The 21,619-nt window shown below is 47.0% G+C and overlaps 2 protein-coding genes across 2 annotated transcripts; both read left to right on the top strand.

The window, feature by feature from the left end:
* The first annotated feature begins 750 nt into the window (after positions 1-750).
* LOC128881241 (cyclin-dependent kinase 5 activator 1) lies at positions 751-15,770 on the top strand. Its single transcript, XM_054132084.1, has 4 exons — positions 751-3,143; positions 4,168-4,410; positions 15,093-15,389; positions 15,539-15,770. Exons 1-4 carry the CDS (start codon positions 2,697-2,699, stop codon positions 15,632-15,634), a joined length of 1,083 nt encoding a protein of 360 aa, XP_053988059.1. The 5' UTR covers positions 751-2,696; the 3' UTR covers positions 15,635-15,770.
* An 86-nt stretch (positions 15,771-15,856) lies between these two features.
* On the top strand, positions 15,857-17,819 carry LOC128881122 (serine/arginine repetitive matrix protein 1-like). Its single transcript, XM_054131855.1, has 2 exons — positions 15,857-15,942; positions 16,010-17,819. Exons 1-2 carry the CDS (start codon positions 15,857-15,859, stop codon positions 17,817-17,819), a joined length of 1,896 nt encoding a protein of 631 aa, XP_053987830.1.
* Positions 17,820-21,619: the final 3,800 nt, after the last annotated feature.

The raw sequence follows: 21,619 nt of genomic DNA, 5'->3' as shown, positions 1-21,619 counted from the left end.
ATTTTAACCCTTTAAGTGCCAGAGAAAAGTTTCATACATATGCACAAATACCAGACAATTTTAAGCAAAGATGCATGATTGTAGACAAAAATATATATTTCGGTCAATTTTATTTTAAGGTTCATGTAATTTTTTTACAATACCAAATACATGTTATAAGTTTGACAAAAAATAAATTCGTATAACATAGTAGAAATCGTACAAAAGAGTAGGATCTGTAATCTTGAACCGAGAAAAAGTTGCACTGCCAAAGGGTTAATATTCAATTAATTCTCAGCGAAATATTTTCAAGGCACGTCGATAAAGAAATCGGATTCGAACGGTTACAAGCTGCAATTACTCTTTCAGCGCATCGTTATAAGTCATAACGACAAATAGATTTCGTGTAGAATTTGGAACGACTCGAGACTTGCGTCATAATTGATAGAAAATAAGTAGTCGCGCGCGTCGATACCACACCTCGAGGCTGATCTTCGATCCGACTCCGATGACACTAGCCAAAAACAAATGCGAAGACAAGGCTGTCACAACCGATTGTTCTGTTTATGAATTGTTGCGAAATCACCCTCGACTCGACCCAGGTCGCGAATGTCTGAATCTCATAAAATTCTCCGTTCGGATGAAAACCCCATAACGGGGATTCCCCACTCGAGGCCCACTTCTACGCGCGGTAAAATCTCGACCTACGTTCAGGTCTTGCGGCCGCTTCCGGCCAAACATTCGCGTAAGGACGGAGGGTGGTGAGCAGAGAGCGCGGGGAGAGGGTGTATGCGAGCAGTCGAATCATAAATTTCAAGGAGGAAGCGAGGACCGGCAGTCGCGGCGGTTCGAGGCGACAAGAACGAAAGAAAAGTTTGGGCGTATGCGGCGTGGCTACCCTCTCTTCGTTTCACCTTCGCGGCCGTCCCGTTTCACCCTTCTCCGTGCTTCTCCTTCTCTCTTTTTCCACCCCCGTGAAATCGACGTTGCGCGTTTATCGAACGACTGCGCGCGCACCGATAACAGGGATGGGGCGTGCGAAGTGTTGGTTGGTCGCGGAGAAAGCGGCGGTGGACGAACGCAAACGTAGGGACCGAACGAGCGACGACGACCACGACGACGACGACGACGACGACGACGACGACGCCGAGGCGGACGAGGACACGGCGACGGCGACGTCGGCGAAGACGGGAGTAGCAGACACGAATCGGAGCCCGCCGCGTGAGTCGCAACCGTTTCCGACTCTCTCTTTTGGCGAACCGCACAGCCCTCGCGTTGTCAACAACTCGACATAGCCCCCGTGTGTGTCGCAAGCGTGCACATCGACGACCACATTCGTCCGTGGACCCATGCCCGTCCCGCGGAGGGTGAACGTAGAGGTATCCCCGCGACATCGCGAATGGTGCATCGCTCGTTTACGAGAATGAACAAAGAAAGACGAATTTCTATGCGCCGAGAGTGACACCGCGGGAACGACCATCACGGTTTGTTTTTGTTTATCGATTGCATCGGCCGACACAGTGCCGACCGCGGAGAGATCGAGAAATCAACGAAGTGATCGGAACGGTACGCGCCGAAGTGCATCGAATGTGCTGGTGCAGCCCCAACGGTTGTTTCGGAGGGATCGCGAGAAGAGGGTGGATTCGCTAAGAAAAGAGTGCACCGTAGCCTCTCGAAACCTACGAGGGAGGACATATCCGATGAGGTAGCCCGAACGGTCGGTTCTGTATTTTCATTCACCTGGTTCGTCCTCCCTCCGAGAGGCGGAGGACGGCGAGACATCGATCGCTCGCCATTTTGCACAACGACCGACATCTTCTCCACGCATCGACGACATTTTCCCCCGCCAGTGGCACCTCGCGGAAGAAACACCTCGCGACTCGACTCGGAGAAGCGTCTCTCGATCTAGAGAAGTGTGCGCGTCTGGACCGTGTATAGTTTGGTGAAGGTGTTCTTGTCTATCGATTCGCGACTAAGCTCAGCCGTATTACGCGCGAGAGTCTCCCGTCGAGGAGAAGGTGCTCGGTAGTGGTTGAAGTCACCGAAGCAAAGGTAGAAAGGAAAGCAGAATCAGCCCATAAGGTCCGAAGAAGAAAGGAAAGGAGGAGGCGACAGGGTCGTTTAGGTCGAAGGTAGAAATCAGCAGGCTGGGAGGTCGGCTGAGTGAGGTGGTGGGTCCCGTCGTGGAGGTGCCCATCGAACCAGGGGGTGCGATCCCGAGGGGACCCCCGAGAGACTCCTCGGTTCCTGGAGCACTCCCGCCACCCCCGCAGCCCATTACCACCCCGAGTCCACCGAGACCTCCGCCCACTACGTCTCAGCAAACACAGAATCCGGGTCGTCGGACCCACGAGACGAACTCGGACACCTCGAACCCAGGTCACCAACAAACCCAAAACCCGAGTCATCGTCAAAATCCCGGACATCAGGCGCAGAATCCTGGACATCAGACTCAAAACCCCGGCCAACAAAACCAGAATTCGAGCAATCAGTCGCTAAATCCTGGCCAACAGGCCCAGAATCCTGCTCCACCGGCTCAAAACGCGAATCGACAGTCCCAAAATCCCACGCACCAGGGAACGAAGACGCAGCAACCGTCGTTGCAACAGCAACACTCGGTGCAAAAGCCACCACCTCAACAACAACAACAACAACAACAACAACAACAACAACAACAACAACAACAACAACAACAACAAGAGCACCGAACCAGCACCATGGGTACCGTGCTCTCGTTCAGTCCGCGGGAGAGACGGAGTTCCGTCTACCCGCCGCCGGGACACCAGCATCCCGCTGATTTTACGCTCAACAATTTCAATTACGAGCAGCTGAACAACGCGAAGAATCGCGAGAAGAAGAGCGGAGTGGCTACAGTGGCGCCGGCGCCGCCCACGAGTCACCCGCCCACGAACAATAATTCGTTGCAGAACAACAATATCAATCTAAACAACAACGGCAACACCAGGCTCATCTCGGAAAAGAACGGTTTCGACACTACCCTGAAGAAGCCCTCGTTGTTTATAAACGCCCTGTCGTGGAGGCGGTTCAGCACCTCGAACAACAATAAGAAGAAGTTCGACAACAAGAACAAGAACACCGCCTTCAGACAGCCGCTCGATAATATACCGATCGTCGACCAGAACAAGAACGTACATACACCGCAGGTGAGCTACGTTTTTTTCCCCCTTATATTCGTTGTTGCCCTCGTCGCGTTTAACTCCTGTTACATTCGCATGTTATTGTTATGGTTGCATCAAACGTTACGTTACGTATCCGTGGCACGCATCCATTGGCGTCGTCTGCGCATAGCTGAACCAGCGAAACCGCCAAATGAAAACGCCCGCGTTTACCCCTGATCCAAGGGTGGAAATTATATCTCAAACGTTGCGCGCTTTTGTGCTATAGATACTTCGTTTTTAATATCGTACTTTGGGAATGCCAAGAAATTAGATAGCATTTGTTTCGCAAAGAGATTCACCATGCAAGATTCCATTATTAATAAATTATGAGAAGTCTACACAGTCGCGAGTGGGCGTTCAGGTGCGAGCTGAAGTGTCGTCGTACTATAAATTTTTAACATTTATTACTAGAGATTCGGTGCTTATTGAATTCCCTAGTTCGCAAGGAAACCTACTGGTACGTCTCTGCGACGAATGGTGGTGGCCCTTTTCCTCCGGGTGCCCGCCAAGCAGCCTCGAACAAGTGTCTCGGAAGTCTTGCACGAGGAACACCGAAGGTGCTTTGACCCCGGTCGCGATCGAAACCGTATCGATCGTCGCGGTGTTTTCCTTTGCGTTTTCACTTACTGTTTCGTACATTTCTCCCTCGCAAAGATATTACCAAGGAACGAGACTGTTCAGGGTTCTACACTGCCTGCCATTAACACGTTGGTCGCCATGTCACCCAGAAATGGGTGGCAGGACTTTTCAAATTACTAACAAAACAAATTACCAACTAAACAAATTAATTCCAAAAGTGAGACGATAATAAAACATAAATGGATAACATTTGTGAATTAAATAGGTTAGAAAATTAAATACTACGACAAATGATAAGTTGTCTAATCTTTAACAGGCTCGAGACGAAATTTCAACTTGGCGAAATTTTCATTACTTTTAGTCTGACAGCCAACGTGTTAACGATTTAACATGATTTCGTGGAAGTTAATTTGAAATATCGTTGTGACAGATAAAACGATCAGCGTCGAACAATAATCACACGACGTACAACCCGACATGCGAGAAACTAGTTCAGAAGCCCTTACCCCCCGGGCCAAGGAAAACTGTGATCCAAGCCTCGACCTCGGAATTGCTCAAGTGCCTCGGCGTCTTCCTTCACAGGAAATGCACCCGTTTAAGAGACTTCCAAGCCGGCGACGCTGTCATGTGGCTGAGGACCGTGGACAGAAGCCTGCTGCTTCAAGGCTGGCAGGTGAGTCTTCTCAAACTCATGTTTCTCTCATATAACATCGATCAAAGTTCAAAACTGTAACTTACGTTTTCGCGATAATCTCATACAGTACTCTGGGTCCGTAGCTATGTTTGGATGTAGCTACAGCAAGGGTTTAAACGATCCCGAGGTACCCGAGCTATAAAATAAATAGTATTCCACGCGAGTCATACAACTGAGTGCATCTAGTTTGTTTATATATTGTGACGCTATAAGTGCATTGCAAGGCTGAACGATCACAACGTGATCAAAACCTTTAGGAACTCATTCCATAGACAATTATTCTAGGAAATAATTATTTCCCGTTCGAGATACGAACATACGACGCGGCAGAAACTGCGAGAGCACCCCAGCTAAATAACGATAACGGGATAATTAATATCTATCCCTGATACGGGCGTTACCTAATTCGCGACTGATTAGAGCTTATCGCCGATGTACCGAGATAATAAGTTAATTAACGTGGATACGAGACCCGTTTGCGTTGTTGGAACACTGCGAATCACGGCGAGAAATAAAAGTTCGCCAGACCACTCTAATGGAAAGGGAGCTTCCGCTGACCCGGAAGAAATTTGCCTCGCGAGTCGATCGTCAGCGTTCGCTTCCGAATCGGTTTACATCGGTTCGGAGAGTCGAGAGAGCAGCCCACTTGAACGAAACGAGATCTACGGGAGGAGCGAGAGCACCCTTGACTTCTTTTGCATCGAACTCCGACTCTCTTCCTCTGTTAAGGGTGCATGTGCGGCCCGCGGTGACCCAAGGGAATAAGCGGCACGTAATGAGAACCGCCGAGGGCACGTTAGTCACAATATGTCACGAAGGGAATTAACCGCGCGCGACTAGACCACTTTTCCCAGAACCAGACACCGATTTCCATTTAAGTCCACTCGCAATGGCACTTGGCCGAACGATGAACCGTTCGGTGAACAGGTCGCGACACCGTATTTCCACGAGAACGAGATCGATCAAACAGCGACGAGTCGCGGTTTCCCCTACGAACTCGTTTCGATTTCACTAGCGAATTTCGCATTTATGCTAATACACCGCGCGCGGCGGTTGCGGCTTATGCAAATTTTATGGTCTCTATCCTCGATCGACCTCCGCCCATCGAACTTTCGTTTCCCTTTACTGCGAAAGGATAGAATGCAATTTTCATTTATCGCCAGACTTGGGTTTCGTTCTAGTATCGCGGACTTCTCGACAGGATGCCAAGCGTACGTCGGTGCACGTACACCCCTGTCCATAAATATGTGCTAACGACATTACTTTCCAGTCCACCGAATATGTAAATAATTACATTTTATTATATTTATTACTAGATATTATCAATTCCAGGGCCACACGAAATTCCAGTTTTTAATTTTCTTAACCCATCACAGAGGCGTTCCCTCTTAATATCGTATCAGGTCAGGTCATCGTTTATCGCGCGTGTTTCTTCAAATCAGTAAGAGAAACTTGGACAAAGGAACCTTGAAATCCCAAGTAGCGACAACATCACGTTCCCATTTCATGCTCTAGATTTACCTGCACCGAGCACGAACATGCGAGTACGAATCCTCCGTAGTATTTTCCAGAATCGAACTAGTATTATATACTCAGAATTCCAGAGCAACGGAGAATTTTTCTTTGTTATCGTGTCGCCGCATCGTTTATCGCGATGAATGACACTCGCGCGATTCCTTCGCGCTGTCCCTTTTCACTTGCAGCCACGAAGGTCATTATCGATCAACCTGTTCACGAGCAGTCGCGCGTTACGAGTGACGCTTTTCATGGAAAGCCGACAACGTTCCGCCTACGAAAACAATATTTACTCTTCCCTGGAAGCGATCTGCGTTCTTCGTCATCGGTGACGTTTGCACCGCTGTGTTACCTTGGAAAACGATCCATCGGTTGTCGTATGAATCGACGGGGTAATTTTAACCCTTCCGCGCAACTAACCTACCTGACGCCACCTTTGCCAATTTTATTGCAAAGACTTTAAATACTTTCGGGTATGCGTTGGTTCTAGATTCAAGATAAAAATATAATTTCTATCGAAAGAATTTTCTAAGGAAGTTTTCTATAATATATGTATAAATTCCTCTCAATTCTATAGCAAAATTTGTATCGAAGAGTGCCCTTATATGAAGCTAAAAAATAAGTTGAATGGAGATGTCTCGTAGTTCAAATTGATTGCAGTTACTCAAAGGATAAGTTTGTAGCCTTTTGAGGCACGAGTTATTGCAAAAGAAGATCGTAAATTTTCTTTTTAACCCCTTAAACTACAACCACGTGTTAGACTCGTGGTCGGATATTCGATTCAAAATTGATTACTACGAGCCTGGTGTATAGTTTGGACCAAATGTAAACATCATATTTTGGTCCCAGTCTGTTGGAGCTTAAATAGTAGCTTAAGGGGTTAATGCAATAAATTTAATATCACTTTTTATTATCAAAATAACAACCTAGATGACAGTGAATGGGTTAAACGTTGTAACGGATAGTGTTGTCGACTAATAATTTCCTCCGCCATCATTCTGATGATTTTCGAAACTTTCAAGTTTATAAAGAGCCTCGAGATAACCCTAGTTCGCGGTAATATTCCACTGGAATTTGAGTTTGTACAGTAGCCCTAACGCAACTACGTACACCCACGCACAGCGTCGAATAATAAGGGGTGGCACTCGTCTGTGTGTTTATTCGTCCCGATGAGTGGACGATGTAGGAAAATATACAGTACAGACCCGCGGGTTTCACTGTCAAAGGATCTCTTTAGCGATCAACGCCCGAGCCACCCTGTTTCCCAACCCCAAATCCGACGAGTCTTTGCTCGAACGTTAACCACTCGCTCTCTGGCACGCTAACTTTCGCAGGCTCAGTTTCTAAGGGCGGTTTCAGTGTTTTGAAGTCGTAAACATTCTCTCTAAATTACGTCAACCCTTATCTGCTTCTGCAACTAATTCGAGAAATGTCTAAAGCGTTCGATTATAAATTTTCTGATCTTAAATGAATTTCCAGTGAAATACGATAAAGCTAAGCGGTTCGAGCATGATTTTTTCAGTCCTCCTCGAGCTTACGTAGGTATTTTCATTTTTCAAAGAAATTGGAACGCGCGTTAATTATAAAGAACAATAGAAATCGATAGGGGTTATCGCGACGAGGGGATGCTGCAAACAAAATACGCGAGAGGGTTCCGTATGGGGTCACGTGCGTCAGCGGCAACATCGCAATGCCACCCCTCAAGAGAGTGTAGAAATATGCGGGGGCATCGTACGTTCACCCTTCGAGTTTAATTGCATGGGGGAGACGACCTCTTCCCGAACCCTAGAGTTCCTTGTACTCGAAAGACGTTTCAACGGGGAGGAGAACGAGATCGCTTTAAAAAATTTGCAGGCTCGTCGCTGGGCGTAGTTTTCGTATAAAAATCGTCGGGTTTTTGCTCGATGTTTACGTAGGCTAGAAATCCATGTAGGGGCTAACAGAATTTCACGTAATACGAATCGAAAATGAATCTCTATAATTATATTTAGTAACGAATGAATGTCGATAATATTAGTCTAGTAATCACTTAGTGCAAGGTCTAAAATGTTTGATGGATGTGATAAAGATTCCATTTATATATATTTTTATTGTTATCCTTGTTATGTATGATCTACAAAGAAACATCTTTTTACAGCAACGTAAAAAACTACATTATTTATGAGATGACCTAATAGATCGGTATATTCTTATTCGAATAAAATTTCCTTCAACAGTAGTAGAAAATCAACTGACCAATCCTCTTCTAGACTCACGTAAATCTCACTACCGATGAGCGAAACTGTAGAAGTAAACACGTTACAGAAAAGAATAAAATTGCATTTTCACGGTTTTGTAGCGCTTGACGCAAATCGAGCCCGCACACGCGTCACAAAGAGGCCGCGGAAACAAAGCTTTTTCAATCCATATAAAAGATACAAATCGTGGTTGCATCGAATTAACGAAGGCCATGTCAGCGTTACGTAAAACTTCGTTCCATCGATTTTTCACCGTCCATACGGTTCACTGTATTTCCATTTCCATCGAATTCTAAATCAATCAATTACTCGCGACAGTATTTTTATATTATTTTTAATAGCCACGACTCAGTTCCGGGATGATAATTACAATATCGTGAAGCTTGTCGCGTTTACTATAAACGCCGCAATAAATTGGCGAGTCGCGCTTTCCTCAAGCGGATTTGAAACTCATGCAAGAGACGTTGCCCCGGTTTTTGAAGTTCGGAACGCTTGTCTTGGTCAATCCTTGCATATTTACTCGCGATTCGCGACGACTTTGACGCAAGTGGGGCAATCAGATGCCCCGAATAATTTGCCGTCGCGCTCGCCGCCACTTCTCTTTGCGAGTGCCACTTAATTCGACGCCAAGCGCATGATAACGACGGAAGTGTCGACCGTACTGGTAAAGTGTTTCCTAAAACATTGCGTTACTTGGCGTAGAACGTAGAAAAATATACTTTGTTATCGCTTAACACGTTGATCACCACGTCACCTATATATGGATGACAGGGATCTTCACTAAGGTACTAAAAAATTCATTTTGAAGATCAGGTGTTGAAGACAAGAATTATTGGCAAAAGAAGGTCGTAAATTTTCTTTTTGAAACAACAAATTGCAAGTCCAAGGTAAAACACTTTAAATTTGTCTGATAGTGAAATAGATTAAACTCATAGATTCTGTGTTCGACGTTTTCACTCTCTTTAGTAGAAGTTTCGTACGGGGATACACATAACGTGTAGAAACCACCAATAGAAAATCACGCTTCGAGGTTTTCGTGCGGCGACAAAGAACCGCAAATCGATCGCGCACGTGCTCAAATCTAATCAGTCAAGGGTGACACACGCAGGTCGTCCGAGAAATACACTTCGGTTGGTGGCATTGACAAATTTCATGTACAAGGCGCTCGTTCGTCCAACATGCTTCCTTGAAAATAACCAGTAGTAAAAAAAAAAATGTTCGCTGACACGTGCCCGATTTATTCATTCTAAAAATACACGAGCGGACATTAGCTAGAAGTATTAGGATTAAACTGTGGATTTTTATGCATTTATAGGAACTTTGAACGTGCAAGAAACTACAAATTGCACACTATGCAAAAAAAAAAGATATTGATAGTAAAGTTCATATTATATATATTGCAGAGAAAAATGAATTTTTACTTAGGTTCAATTTTTGTGGGTATGTTTTCAAAGATTTTATTTTGCATAAAGATCCGCAGTCTAATTATGATACTATTAATCGAAGCAACGTCATGGCGATTCTGTACGAAAAAATGAATCGAAAGCATTAACCATTTAAGTGCTGTGGATGCATGTATGTGTTGAAAGTCAGCAATCGTTTTGGTCGCCTGCTTGAGACATGGTTACCAGTACTCTCCATATTTTACATAAATATATAAATTCATTAATGTAGATTCCATATAGATTCATTGATCTTCAAATCGAATGATGTTTTATATTAGAACGTTTTGAAGGAAATAGTTAAACAATAATTCCATCCCCTCAACCGCTAGGCGCCATCCACGCGGATTGCTTCGTCCAAGAATATTCAGAGCACTCTAAGGGTTAAAGCCAACTGTCCCCTAAATCGGGCTTAGCCGACTAACTTTGGTTTCTATCCGTTGTGCAACGTCGATTACGCAATGTCCTTTCTCCTCAAACGTTATCAACTTTCCACGGTGACCTGATTACCAGAGTTCACCAAGTAGCTCTCCTTTTCTCTTTCTGTAGAAGGAAATACCTTTCCACGTTCGTCCATTTCAATGTCATATTCGACGCAATACGCGATCCATCGCGTAAGGGTTGCGTTCGAAGGCCGACGCGTGTTCGGAAGCGGATTTAACGTTCCTCAAGTGTCGAGCCAGGAGCAACACGTAGAGACCGTTTAACCGAGAACGCTAATCCACTTCGTCTAGACGGTAAATAGAACAAGCTTGAACGTCATTGCGGCGAATCCCGTTAAAGAGAAACCATACGCAGCTGGAATCGTTTCCCGTGTGCATCGCGCGGGCAGGAAGGGAGGAAGAACACGTGCAAGATAGGTTCACTTGTTCTTGCCAATAACGAAGCCAGTTAACGCGATTCCAAATTCCGCGGATTCGTGACAGATGATCGCGTACGGTTGCACCGAACACGTGATCGCTCATCCTCGGATTTATCTTTCCATACGCTGTGCGAGGAAACGATGGATTTTCCTCGTAATGGGGAAGTTGAAGAACAAAAAATAAAATAAATTTTTTGTTGGGTAATACTTGTTGGGTAATAATGATAAAAGCATCGCTGAAAAATTCTCGAACGAATTTAACACGAGTATGGTAACACTGAGCAAACATTGATAGGTTTCGTTACGATGATGTACCCTTCGTTATTTTACTGTAAGTATAAATTATTGAGTGGTCTCCTATAAACGTGCATATCTTCATAATTTCCCCTTCTGCAACTACAAACGTAGTTTCACCAAAATCTATGCCACCCCTTGAAAACATTTCCTGTAAATAATTAATCGTGCACCAATTAAGCCCTGTAATACTTCGAGAAAGTAATACTTGAAGTTTGTCGTGCACGCACAAATCAACGATGTTTACAAACACACACAGTTGAAGTTTCTGCCGACACGTGAGGATGTTGATACGGTTCGAGCCTACAAAAGAGTCCCTAGAAAACAGTGCGACGGATCAATGTTCATTTAATTAAACGCGGAGGTGCGAAAGAGGTTCCTGCGATATGGCGAAACATCAAAGAGGCACTTTCGTCCAGGCACTGATTGGAGCTAAAAGCGTCTACTTCCGTGGTCCTGCGCGGCCGAATCAGAGGCTGCCGCGTCCATTCCGTCGAGCCAGAGTCTCGAGAATTTAATTAGAAACGTTGAATCTTCGATAAGCCGCAGAAAAACGCGGCTACAAAGCTCGGTAAGGGTGCAGGCCGCTCACCCCTGGTAGATATCGACCGGACGAATATACACGGCTCGACGTTCTCTATCGGGGTGGTTCTCTATCGCTCGTTTTTCAACCCTCGAAGGCCTCGCCAAGCGTCGCGCTACGAACTGGCTCTGTGAGCCAGCCAAGACACGTGGAAGCTCGACGTATCGTCGCATGCCTCAACGAGGACTTTATATTGTATAAATAAACGCCGTTCCTTTGCGACAGTTTTCCCTGTTGCACGACAATAAAGCACGTCCGGGCGCACAATTAACATCGAAAGCTATTATCTGTCCTGAAAAACAGGAATAGACGAGCTAATAATACGAGCGACGTTTCGTAACCCGCCCTCTTTTTTCCTCCCTTTTCGATGTTGCCAGAACACCTTTCTACTGCAACTGGGAAGCTCCTTTTACTCCTCTCAGCGGGTTACTTTCCACCAGAGTTTCTTTCGTTGGCTTTTGTAAGCTGCAAGTCGCCGGAACTTATTTTTGATCCTTCCTAATGTACCGCTGGTGACGTTGGCGCCGAGGACAAAGAAGGGATGCGAGAGACAGTCGAATTTGCAAGGAAAATTCAACGTCGACAGCGGGACGCAGGATGGAAAGTAACGTTAAGACTGGAGGATTTGAAAGCAGAGGGTCGACAGTCGCGAGCTACACAATGCGTAAGGTTGGAGTAGGACCGTAATTAGGAAGCAAGAAAGGTAACAGTGTTGCAAGAGAACGCTCGCGCAACAGGGTTAATTACAAGTGTCATTGACACTGTGCCTTGTCTCTCGTTGCATCAACGTGGGAGAGAGGGCAACGACTTGGTTGAGATTGAATAATTAAAGTAGAGATAAACGAAGACCGGGAAATTTAACAAGTTCATACGTCCTGACACCATCAAGATTGTGAATTGGTCACACAAATCTGACTCATTGCTACAAAATAAATAAATCACAGCCTTACAGTGAAACATTTAATCGAAGAATGTCAAAGAATACAACACGATCGAATACAGATTAAGCTTTCAGATCCAGACAATCCTTAACAACAGAAAAGAATTCCTCAAATTAGTAAAGATATTGACGAAACATAACATGTTAAATAAATTATATGTTCTGATGCGTTCAGACATATTTTACTTGGTTGGAAATATTTATTGCCTCGAGACAGTAAAGTCAGGGAGCAATACGAGTATACCTGCAATAGCAAGAGATTGAAGTAAAAGCGAAACACGCTAAAAGGAAGTATTTCAGCGCGCCTGTCGCTAACATCTTCGCTCCTCGCAGCAATCTACGACTCGTACGTCTACTTGCTGAAACTTCCACTCGATTGCCCCTCCGTCCCGCGCTCCGCATCATACCAGGTCTAACGAGTGCCTTTTTATCAACTCTAACGTCAGCACCTCCAAGTGTCGACGTCCCTAGATATTCCTGGCCGCATGGAGGCGCGTTCAGCCGTGAGAACGCTTTACGCCGCGTAATGCGCGTTAAAAAAACGTAGCTAACGAGGGAGGACGCGTACGCGACGATGGTGGAACGACCAGCAACACGGCTAGTAAAATTCCTGGCAAGGGAGAAAACGCATCCGGAGCATCGATCCTTTCCCAGGTCACCGCGGGGTCACCGCCATTAATGCATCCACTGTGCGAGAAACCATCTCCGTGCGGATCAACCCTCCGCGGTTGGAGAAAAACCGGCCTGTGATCGGGGCACCGTGCTTTTTAATTATCACAAAGCGTTCGATGTAATTGGAGGACGATTCGGGAGCAAGACCTTTCGAGGAGTCAAAGACTTTTTTCACTTTGAATCTGAAACTTACGCCATACCCACGTCGAATTAACCCTTGACTGCCCTTTCCACTTTGCAGGCCAGAGGAACACCGCTCTCTGAATATTTTATTTTTTCAGATATATCGAAACGGGTGCATTCGTTTATTACACTTTTATGTAACAAGAATTTTGTATTATTTCAAAATTAATTGGATCTTGGTGTATTCTTGGTTTCCAAATGTTTGTACGTTAATCTTATACAGCTATGTATGAATTATATTCAATTGTTTCGTGCATTATTCAATTGAGTTCCACGTAAAATATTTTTGAATTTAATTGAAAAATGTGTCTTTAAGACTAGTCATTTGTTCCATCACGAATATAATATAAATAGTTGCAAATGAACTATAGAACATCTCTACTTAGGTGTACACGGAAGATGAGTACATTAAACGCAGCCACAATAATGGATGCGCCCACATGGCCAGCAGCGACGGTTTCGAGCTGCCGTTAAAGTTGCTAGACAAGCTGCATGTATCTAGACTATCTAGGTGTACTCGACAAGCCAATGCACTTTGCCTCTAGGCTCTCTCGAGCTAGATCGACCTAGGTGCCGTGTCCTAATTCGCTAATGACTCGGAGGACTCCGTTTCTGGAGCAAGGAGACCGGACGCGAGCGAAGCCGTCGATAAAGGACGGATGTCGGAAGTGGGCGCGATGAAACAGCTCCTTCCACGATCTCGCGCGTTAAATATGCAGCGAAATCTTGCGGGTGCTCGAAGGTAATTCGGTATTCGTAAGGGTTTCGTATCTGGTGCTCGAGCATGTTTATACAAATATTTTATCACGGAGAATAGTATTCTCAGAATACTCGTCGATGTGTATTGCATTTCACCTTACAGAATGCGTCACAAACTAATTTCTGTAGCTGATTTCAATGTAACCGAACGTGTTAAATCTGCTGCATTTAGTTCCACGTACCTTGGATGGAACTGTATCATTCGATTCATCCCGCATCCCTCACGAATCCAATGTCTCGCTATCCAAACCAAGGTGAGAATTTCGAGAAACCTTGCCCTATAATAAAAGAATGCGTGCCTTCGAAACTCGCCCCTATAATCGCGTCTGAGATCGCATATAACTCGCGCATAAAACTTCTCTACTCGAGAAATTCAAGCGCAGGGCGCCGACGAAGACGGGCAACGTCGTTCGTCAGGGGCTGCAATGAAAGGAAGAGTCACAATCGAAGTATCGACCGCAGTCACCGTCGAATGCGACAACGCCGATTACTATTTTGCAAGCGTGGCACGTAACTCGACACCGCACGTGAGTCATCCTCTCTGCTCATCGATGAATGTCGTCTACATGCTGCTAAATAAGAAGAAGCACTTCGTCTCGCCTGTATACACAGGGGATGCTCGCTTGCACTCGATGATGAATACTGTAATACATGGTCGGCTCTTGCGGTTGGGGTACATGAAATTTCTGTCTGGCCCTGTTCTCGCAGGAGTTGGATTTCAAATTCCATGCTGCTTAATGGACGACATCTACCTGCTAACGTTAAGATGGCTAGGTGTCTTACCTATATAATCGTTACCTATGAATATTGAGATTAGGCAGAGATTTGACGGAACAGTCGACACGTCGATGTCAAATCGAACGATATACGTCTTAGACACGAATTAAAGTGAAATAGGATAATTAATCGAAGGAAATATTTTATTTAAGATTAGATATTCACACGTCGATGAAAAATTGAACGATACACGTGTTAGACACGACTGAAAATGAAATAGGAGAATATTTGAATAAAACTAATGGAAGAAAATATTTTATTTAAGCTTAGATATTTACAGATTTCGTTACAGATGTGCAATCCCCGTAAATCGATCAATTCTGTATAAGTTTCGTGTTCGTTTCGAGTAGAAATTGATAACCGAAGGTTGTTCTAACGTTCGTCGTTTCCTTCGCAGGATGTCGCCTTCATCAATCCCGCCAACGTTGTGTTCGTTTATATGCTGGTGAGAGAGCTGGTGGACGGAGACGAGGCCTCCGAGAGGGAACTTCAGGCGACGGTGTTGACGTGCCTCTACTTGAGCTACAGTTACATGGGTAACGAAATCAGCTACCCCCTGAAACCGTTCCTCATTGAGGACAGCAAAGACAAGTTCTGGGATAGGTGCTTGCTGATCGTCAATCGACTGAGCTCCGAGATGCTGAGAATCAACAGCGAGCCAGGATTTTTCACGGAGATCTTCACCGAGCTGAAGGTACACGCATTGATATCCAGAACCCTTGTCTATTCTATTAGCTCGACGCATTGTTGATTAGCTAAGACGCGTTACGAAGCATTACGTTACACTCTAGTTGTCTCGAATAGTTTAACACATAAATGAACGTAAATACCATTGGACGACAGGCCTGCGGAGCTGGGGATCGAGGTAGTCTGCCTGGTACCGGCCTCGAGAGGAGCCTCGTCGTCTCCGGAGTCGCGGTACCCACCAAGGCGGCTTGACGGAGCTACACACACCTGCTGGTGCGCATCGCCAGGCACGGCTGCGACGTCACGACACTCTGACGACGGCCGTCGCGACGACGAGGGGCTGCCCTCGCAGCTTGACCTCTCTGCATCGACCTCAACCTCGACGTTGCAACGACAGCCTCATCAGCATCACCATCACCATCATCATCGTCACCATCACCGATCTAGCCGCGACGACGGGGAGCCGAGCGGACGATGCCCGTCCTGCGGACAAAAGCGTCGCGAGGAGATCTTACTCGCGATCGAAGATCTGGACTCCATCGACCCAGCACCGTTGGAGGGTCAGAGAACGCCCACGTCTCAGAGAACGTGCAGCTGCGACACGACGGACGCCACTACTGTTACCAGGGAACGCGGGGATCTGCGAAAGTATCGAAGCATCGAGACTAGATGGGCAGACGGGAGTTTTCTGTCGCCGGACGACGCGATATGGGATCTGAAGAGACGCACCAGCGAGGGAACAGAGTTCCGGTGGGCTCTGCACACGTCCAACACCGATCTGGACCTGGCGAAGAGAACGAAATGCAGCTGCCACAGCTTGACGCCCGAAGAGAAGAAATCTCACGACGTCCAACGCGGCGATCTCAGAAAGCACCACAGTGCGGAGACGGACAAGTGGTCGGTGATGCCGGACTATCTGCAAACGCCGATGCACGATCTGAGAAAGCACAGCAGCGATGATACCAGAATGGCCAGAGAGGCCAGATGGCTCCAGGTGCCGGAAGTGTTGCCCAACCCAAAGCCACGATGCACTTGTCCGAAATCGAAGACCTTGGCACCCTCGCCACCGCCATCGCCACCGCCACCGACACCGCCGCCGCCGTTGGAAACGATAGAACCACCGGAACCGGAGAAACCAGTGATCAAAGAACCGGAGAGAAAGCTGTACTACTCCGCGTCGTTGAACGTGGAACGACCCGAAGAATCATCCGCGCCTGTAACGGAAAGACCAGAACTGAAGAAGCACGCCAGCGAGGACATCAGGCCGCAGAAGACCGAGAGGGTCAGGCCCAAGCTGGAACGTTCTCATGCGAGAGTCGACAGTCAAACGTCGAAGAAATGGGGCGCCAAGGAAAAGGTGGTCAGCCCCGAGGAAGGGAAGAAACCTCGGCCAAGGTGGGCGATGAAGCCTCACTTCTCTCTACCCGTGGAGGACAAAAAATCGAGATGGAGGAGCCAGGACTCCACGGAAGGGTTCAAGAGCAAAAGCTTGAAAGAACGACCGAAGTACAGCATTCGAAGGAGCATGTCACCGGAACCCGATCCGCGTCAGATCACCAAGCTGGAGAACAGAATCGTCCGACGACTGATATCCCCCGAGATCACCATCACGGACGCTAAATGGGCTCCTTACGAGGACGCTTCCCCCTTGCCAACGATAGGGGTGAAGAAACGAGAGCCGAAGCACATCAGCGAGATCAAGTGGAGCCCGTACGACGGATCACCATCCGCTGGCGACGGCCGCGGCAGCTTTGCGGTTCAGGAACCCGAGGATAAGAAGTCTTGGTCGCCTTTCCACAACGTGACGCCCACTCACCATCCACCCCCCGAGGCGACACCCTGCAGAACCGACGACGACGAGGACTTCCGTTGGAGAATCTTAAACCAGATCTCCGCGTTTCCGATTTACCAGGGCGGTTGGAAGGATGAGTCGCCGGAGAGAACACCGCCCAGAGTGCAGTCTCCCGTAGATCTCTCCCCGCCTGTTTGGTCGCCTCTGGTTCCAACGTCTCCCGTGAAGAGGCAACGATCCCAGCAACAGTACTCGCCGCAGCCACCGCCGCCGGTTCACAGGAAGAGCATCGCGAAGGCTCGTGGTTTATCCAAGAAGATATTCAGGGCCAGATCGGAGGTTGGTCATCAAGGGGAGGAGAGACTGGCGCCCCCCACCGTGATCGTTCGCGCCGCCAGCGAGGAGCCAAAGTCCCGTCAGAGGCCGCAGTTGATCAGGTCGAAGGCTCTGTTGGAGGTCCCCGTGACCATGGGGATCACGAAGAGGTCCTTGAGCGAGGAGGTGCCGCGCATGGGTAGCCGTGAACGGCCACGCGGGCCGCACAGGGCTCGCAGCGAGGAGGTGCCCAAGTACGAAGACCCGTGGTTCACCAACGACAGCTTGGTCCAGGCGACAGAGTTGCGCGAGTACGTAACCACGGTTTAGCGGGGGCTGATAGATTGACGGTACTCAAAATCGAGCGAAGGTATTTTATAATTAGCTTCGCCCCGTTACCGTCGCAGAGGGGGGGGGGGGGGCGGTCATAGTTAGCTCGCTTAGATATTTTGTACCGGCGTAGAACAGGGGAAGGCATGCTTTAAAGAGATTTAAACGGGAGAATTATTTTCGTCACCGAGCCACTCGGTCTTCCTATATCGTACACACGGGAAAAAGACGCTGACGGATCGCAAAGAGACCGTGATTCCTAAGAACGGACCAAGGTGAGAAAGGGGCACGCACCGGGCGTTACCATCGAACGGGACGCGGCGCGAGTTTCCGTCGCGTTCTCGAGGATCGTCACTCGGGGAGTACACAAGCGACGAGGACGGGTGAACGAAGATACATCAACGCGCTTCGTTGGCCTATATCGGAAATCTAACACACGAACATTGTAAAAGGAAAGACGCATTGGGTTTTCAACGATCAACGATTCATTTCTAGGGGAAGAGAAACAAAGTCGAGGCGTAGGGTCGAGGACTGATTACACTGAGTTCACGTAGCGTAATAATATATGTGCGCGTTGGCGATGCTGGAGGGACTCGGAAGAGAACGGCAGCCCCGCGAGAGCGCCATTAGCGAGACAGAACGATATTCGGCTGAACGGTGAAACTCGTTGCATCGAAGAGTATAGCTCCGACGTTTGCGACGTCATGGTTCGCGTAGCGTGTTTAATCGATAACGATAGCCGATAACGTTAAAGAAAAAAATGTAATATTCGACTTAAAGGTACACCAACTTAACGATAATAATACGAGCTTAGTTCTTAAGCGTAGTTAATATTTAAAAAAAAAAGGAAAAAACACAAAAAAGAAAAATACCGAACAGAAGAAAGGAAGTGTACCGTTCGGATGTTGCCGACCAGAGAACGAACGAGAGATGATCAGCATTGGAAGGAAGAGGGAACGAATGACACGATTCGAGTACCGTGAGAATTCTAGGAAAATAAGACACGATCGTGTCCCAGTTTCAGAGGCAATAGGGTACCAAAGTAGTTTCGGTTCGGTAAATCGTCGAGGAAACCTTTGTTACGATTCCTTTCTGTTTCATCGGGACGACGTTCGCTGGAGCGATCCGCGAAGGCGTGGACGACGACGTACTTCGGGGTCGTTCGCGAGTCTCGTGCATACGCATAAATTAAGTTCTTTCGCGATTAAGAGGGCAGTTATTCGTCGTCTTAGGTAAACGACCGTTTAGCAGCCCTCGTGTGCCGGCGCGTGCAATATTAATTAAGATTACATTATAGCTGATCGAATAGCCATTTAAGGATGGGGTACTAAGGTTAAGCGAAACAAACGCCCGTTATTTAAGTTGATCGACGGCTGCATGTACGTAACGATTAAACGGGTTTCGGTTAGCGACTTTTCGATCGACCGCGTCTGTTCGTCTGTTGAGTTGCTAGCGCGCGAATCTTTGCTAAGTTTCTAGCCGAACGGTGATTTTTACGACTCGTCGGATTTTCGAGTACCGTATACATATACTCATACCAATATGCACACGTGCATACACACGCTCTCTGTACACGTGTCCCTGCCGATCTCTTGCCGGCTTCTAGCCGCGATACTCGATCGTTTTAGATTTTTGATATTATTATCGGGGAAATTCGGACGTTTCTCCGGACGGAGGAAGCCTCGATTGAAAGTCTATTTTGTATTTCGATTAATCGAACGCATCCAGGTCATGGTCAATCCGTGCGATACCGACTAACAGTGCTTCGAACTTACCACGATCTACATACGTGTATACAAATACAAACACACCACACACATCCACCATCTTCTCCCCCGAAACGCGTGCACCACGTATGTCGCTGTCTCTTGCACGAGAGGAATGCCATAGGCCCTTTTTCGAAATGAACTACTCTGCTCTGAAACGGAAAATTCCGGAAAGGAACGCTCGTGGGACTCTTCTCGCGCGATACCAGTGCTTTGGCGAAGAAGGAGAGCGTATGTAATCCACGCGAGACTGGAGAGGACAAAACGACGATCGCATCGTTGCGAACGCGATACGCATCGAGCATCGTCGTCGCTGATTTTGTACATATTTTTCATATTTAACGGTACGATAGCTGTAATTCCAAATTACGGGTCGATACACCATCTCGAGTAATTCGAATTTGCCAAAACGTAAGAAACGAAAAAGAACGAAGCTTCGAAGCGCGAGATTTTCTCGAGAATCGCAGAAACTCTGGACTTCCTCTCGTTTACCTTGGATCCGATTTTTCCGTTGTTCGTTTAGTCTCGCGGTTTCTCGTGTTGAGAAGCCCTCACTCCCACGCCGTGATGGCGATTCGACGTTGCGGTTATTTCGAACGGAATAGTAAGCGAAGAGAATCGTATCGGGAAGGAATAAAAAGTTGCACGACGAACACCCGTTCGAATTGACCGCACGAACGAACGATCAAACGTGTACTCTTGGCTCGATTCTCGACAACGAAAGCGCGGCTTCCGTTCCCGCGAGAGGTCGAATCAGGGGATCTCGACGAAAGCGTTCGGTCCCTGTTTCCCCGTTTCTTATTCGTACGGCTCGACGCTCTCGCTGACAGCAATAAGGGAAAAAAAAATTACAAAAAAAGGAAAGAAGTCGAACGACAAAGTGAAGAACTCACAGATAGAAATTATTTTCTAAAGAAAAAACCGTGAAGTGAGAGAGTGAGATAGAGAGAAAGGGACCGAGGGAGCGAGGTAACGATAGAATTTAAAGAAGACAAACAACGCGAGGAAGCTCCCCTTTTTTTTCTCGTTGTGTTCCGCGCGACTTCGAAGAGCTCGCGAATATTTTCTTCGAAGTGCGCGCGTTTTACGAACAAAAGAAAAATAAGGGAAAACCGAGCGAAAACTGAAAATATCCAATATCCGCCTGATTTTACCGTTGCATAGCGTACGGATGAGATTCACGCGTGTGTACCGATTAAAAATTGGGGGGAAGGGGTTAGGGGGGAGAGGAGGGGGCAGGTTGAAGTTATTATCGCGCCGTTAGTTGCATTCGACGATGTATTGAAAATTAGTTGGCGTTTCATCCTCGTGGCTGGCAATACGTTTATCCTTTCGTCCGGTTGGCGAAGGCTGCGTTTGATCTCGAGAACGAAACGAGACGGCACGATCTTCTTCTTCTTCTTCTTCTTCGTTCGACTTTTAGGGTTAATTCTAGCATAAATCGCTATATAGCGAGTAATATAGCGCTTCGAAGGTACCAGACTTACTTCCCCCTCCCCGAAGGCTCCAAAATTTTCTACCGACTTTGCACGCTCATTCTAGATACGACCACAATACGGTACACGGACACGGGCATACACGCAACACAAAAATACGTGTGATACATGTATCGAACACACTTCCTCGTACACCTTAGTATATATCTAGACGTAGGAAGCTCTCTTGTTTCGAAGGAATTACTTTGTACTTTCGTCTCGCTACTTAATGGACGCTAACATTAGTATTAGTTGATTTACTTGCGGTTACTTCGCGAGTACTTACCGAGAAAAGGCTGTCGTTGCATTTATCGTTTGTATAGTTCGAACGCTATAGCTGCACAGGATACTTGTAAAGCAATGATCCTCTCTCGATCGAAAGGTTTCTCGAGATCAGACGCCGTACGCGTCATGACGTCGCGTTTAGAAAATCAACGCATTCTCGATCAGGTACGCAGTGTCGGACATGTGCGGTGCTGTTCATTCGGAGCCCATGGTATATCTCCCGACGACGTTTGCGCAAAAAATTACCCAAGAGTAAACGTTCTCACGCTCCACA

Source organism: Hylaeus volcanicus, chromosome 8 (assembly GCF_026283585.1).
Source record: "Hylaeus volcanicus isolate JK05 chromosome 8, UHH_iyHylVolc1.0_haploid, whole genome shotgun sequence".
Taxonomy (NCBI): domain Eukaryota; kingdom Metazoa; phylum Arthropoda; class Insecta; order Hymenoptera; family Colletidae; genus Hylaeus; species Hylaeus volcanicus.
This window is presented reverse-complemented; position numbering and strand designations above follow the sequence as displayed.

Excerpts from the sequence above, each read along its gene's own strand:
- LOC128881241 (XM_054132084.1), top strand. The coding sequence starts at position 2,697 with ATGGGTACCGTGCTCTCGTTCAGTCCGCGGGAGAGACGGAGTTCCGTC. Across the intron at positions 3,144-4,167 it reads AGAACGTACATACACCGCAG|ATAAAACGATCAGCGTCGAA; the intron begins GTGAGCTACGTT and ends TCGTTGTGACAG. Across the intron at positions 15,390-15,538 it reads AGATCTTCACCGAGCTGAAG|GCCTGCGGAGCTGGGGATCG; the intron begins GTACACGCATTG and ends ATTGGACGACAG.
- LOC128881122 (XM_054131855.1), top strand. The coding sequence starts at position 15,857 with ATGCCCGTCCTGCGGACAAAAGCGTCGCGAGGAGATCTTACTCGCGAT. Across the intron at positions 15,943-16,009 it reads CGACCCAGCACCGTTGGAGG|GGAACGCGGGGATCTGCGAA; the intron begins GTCAGAGAACGC and ends TACTGTTACCAG.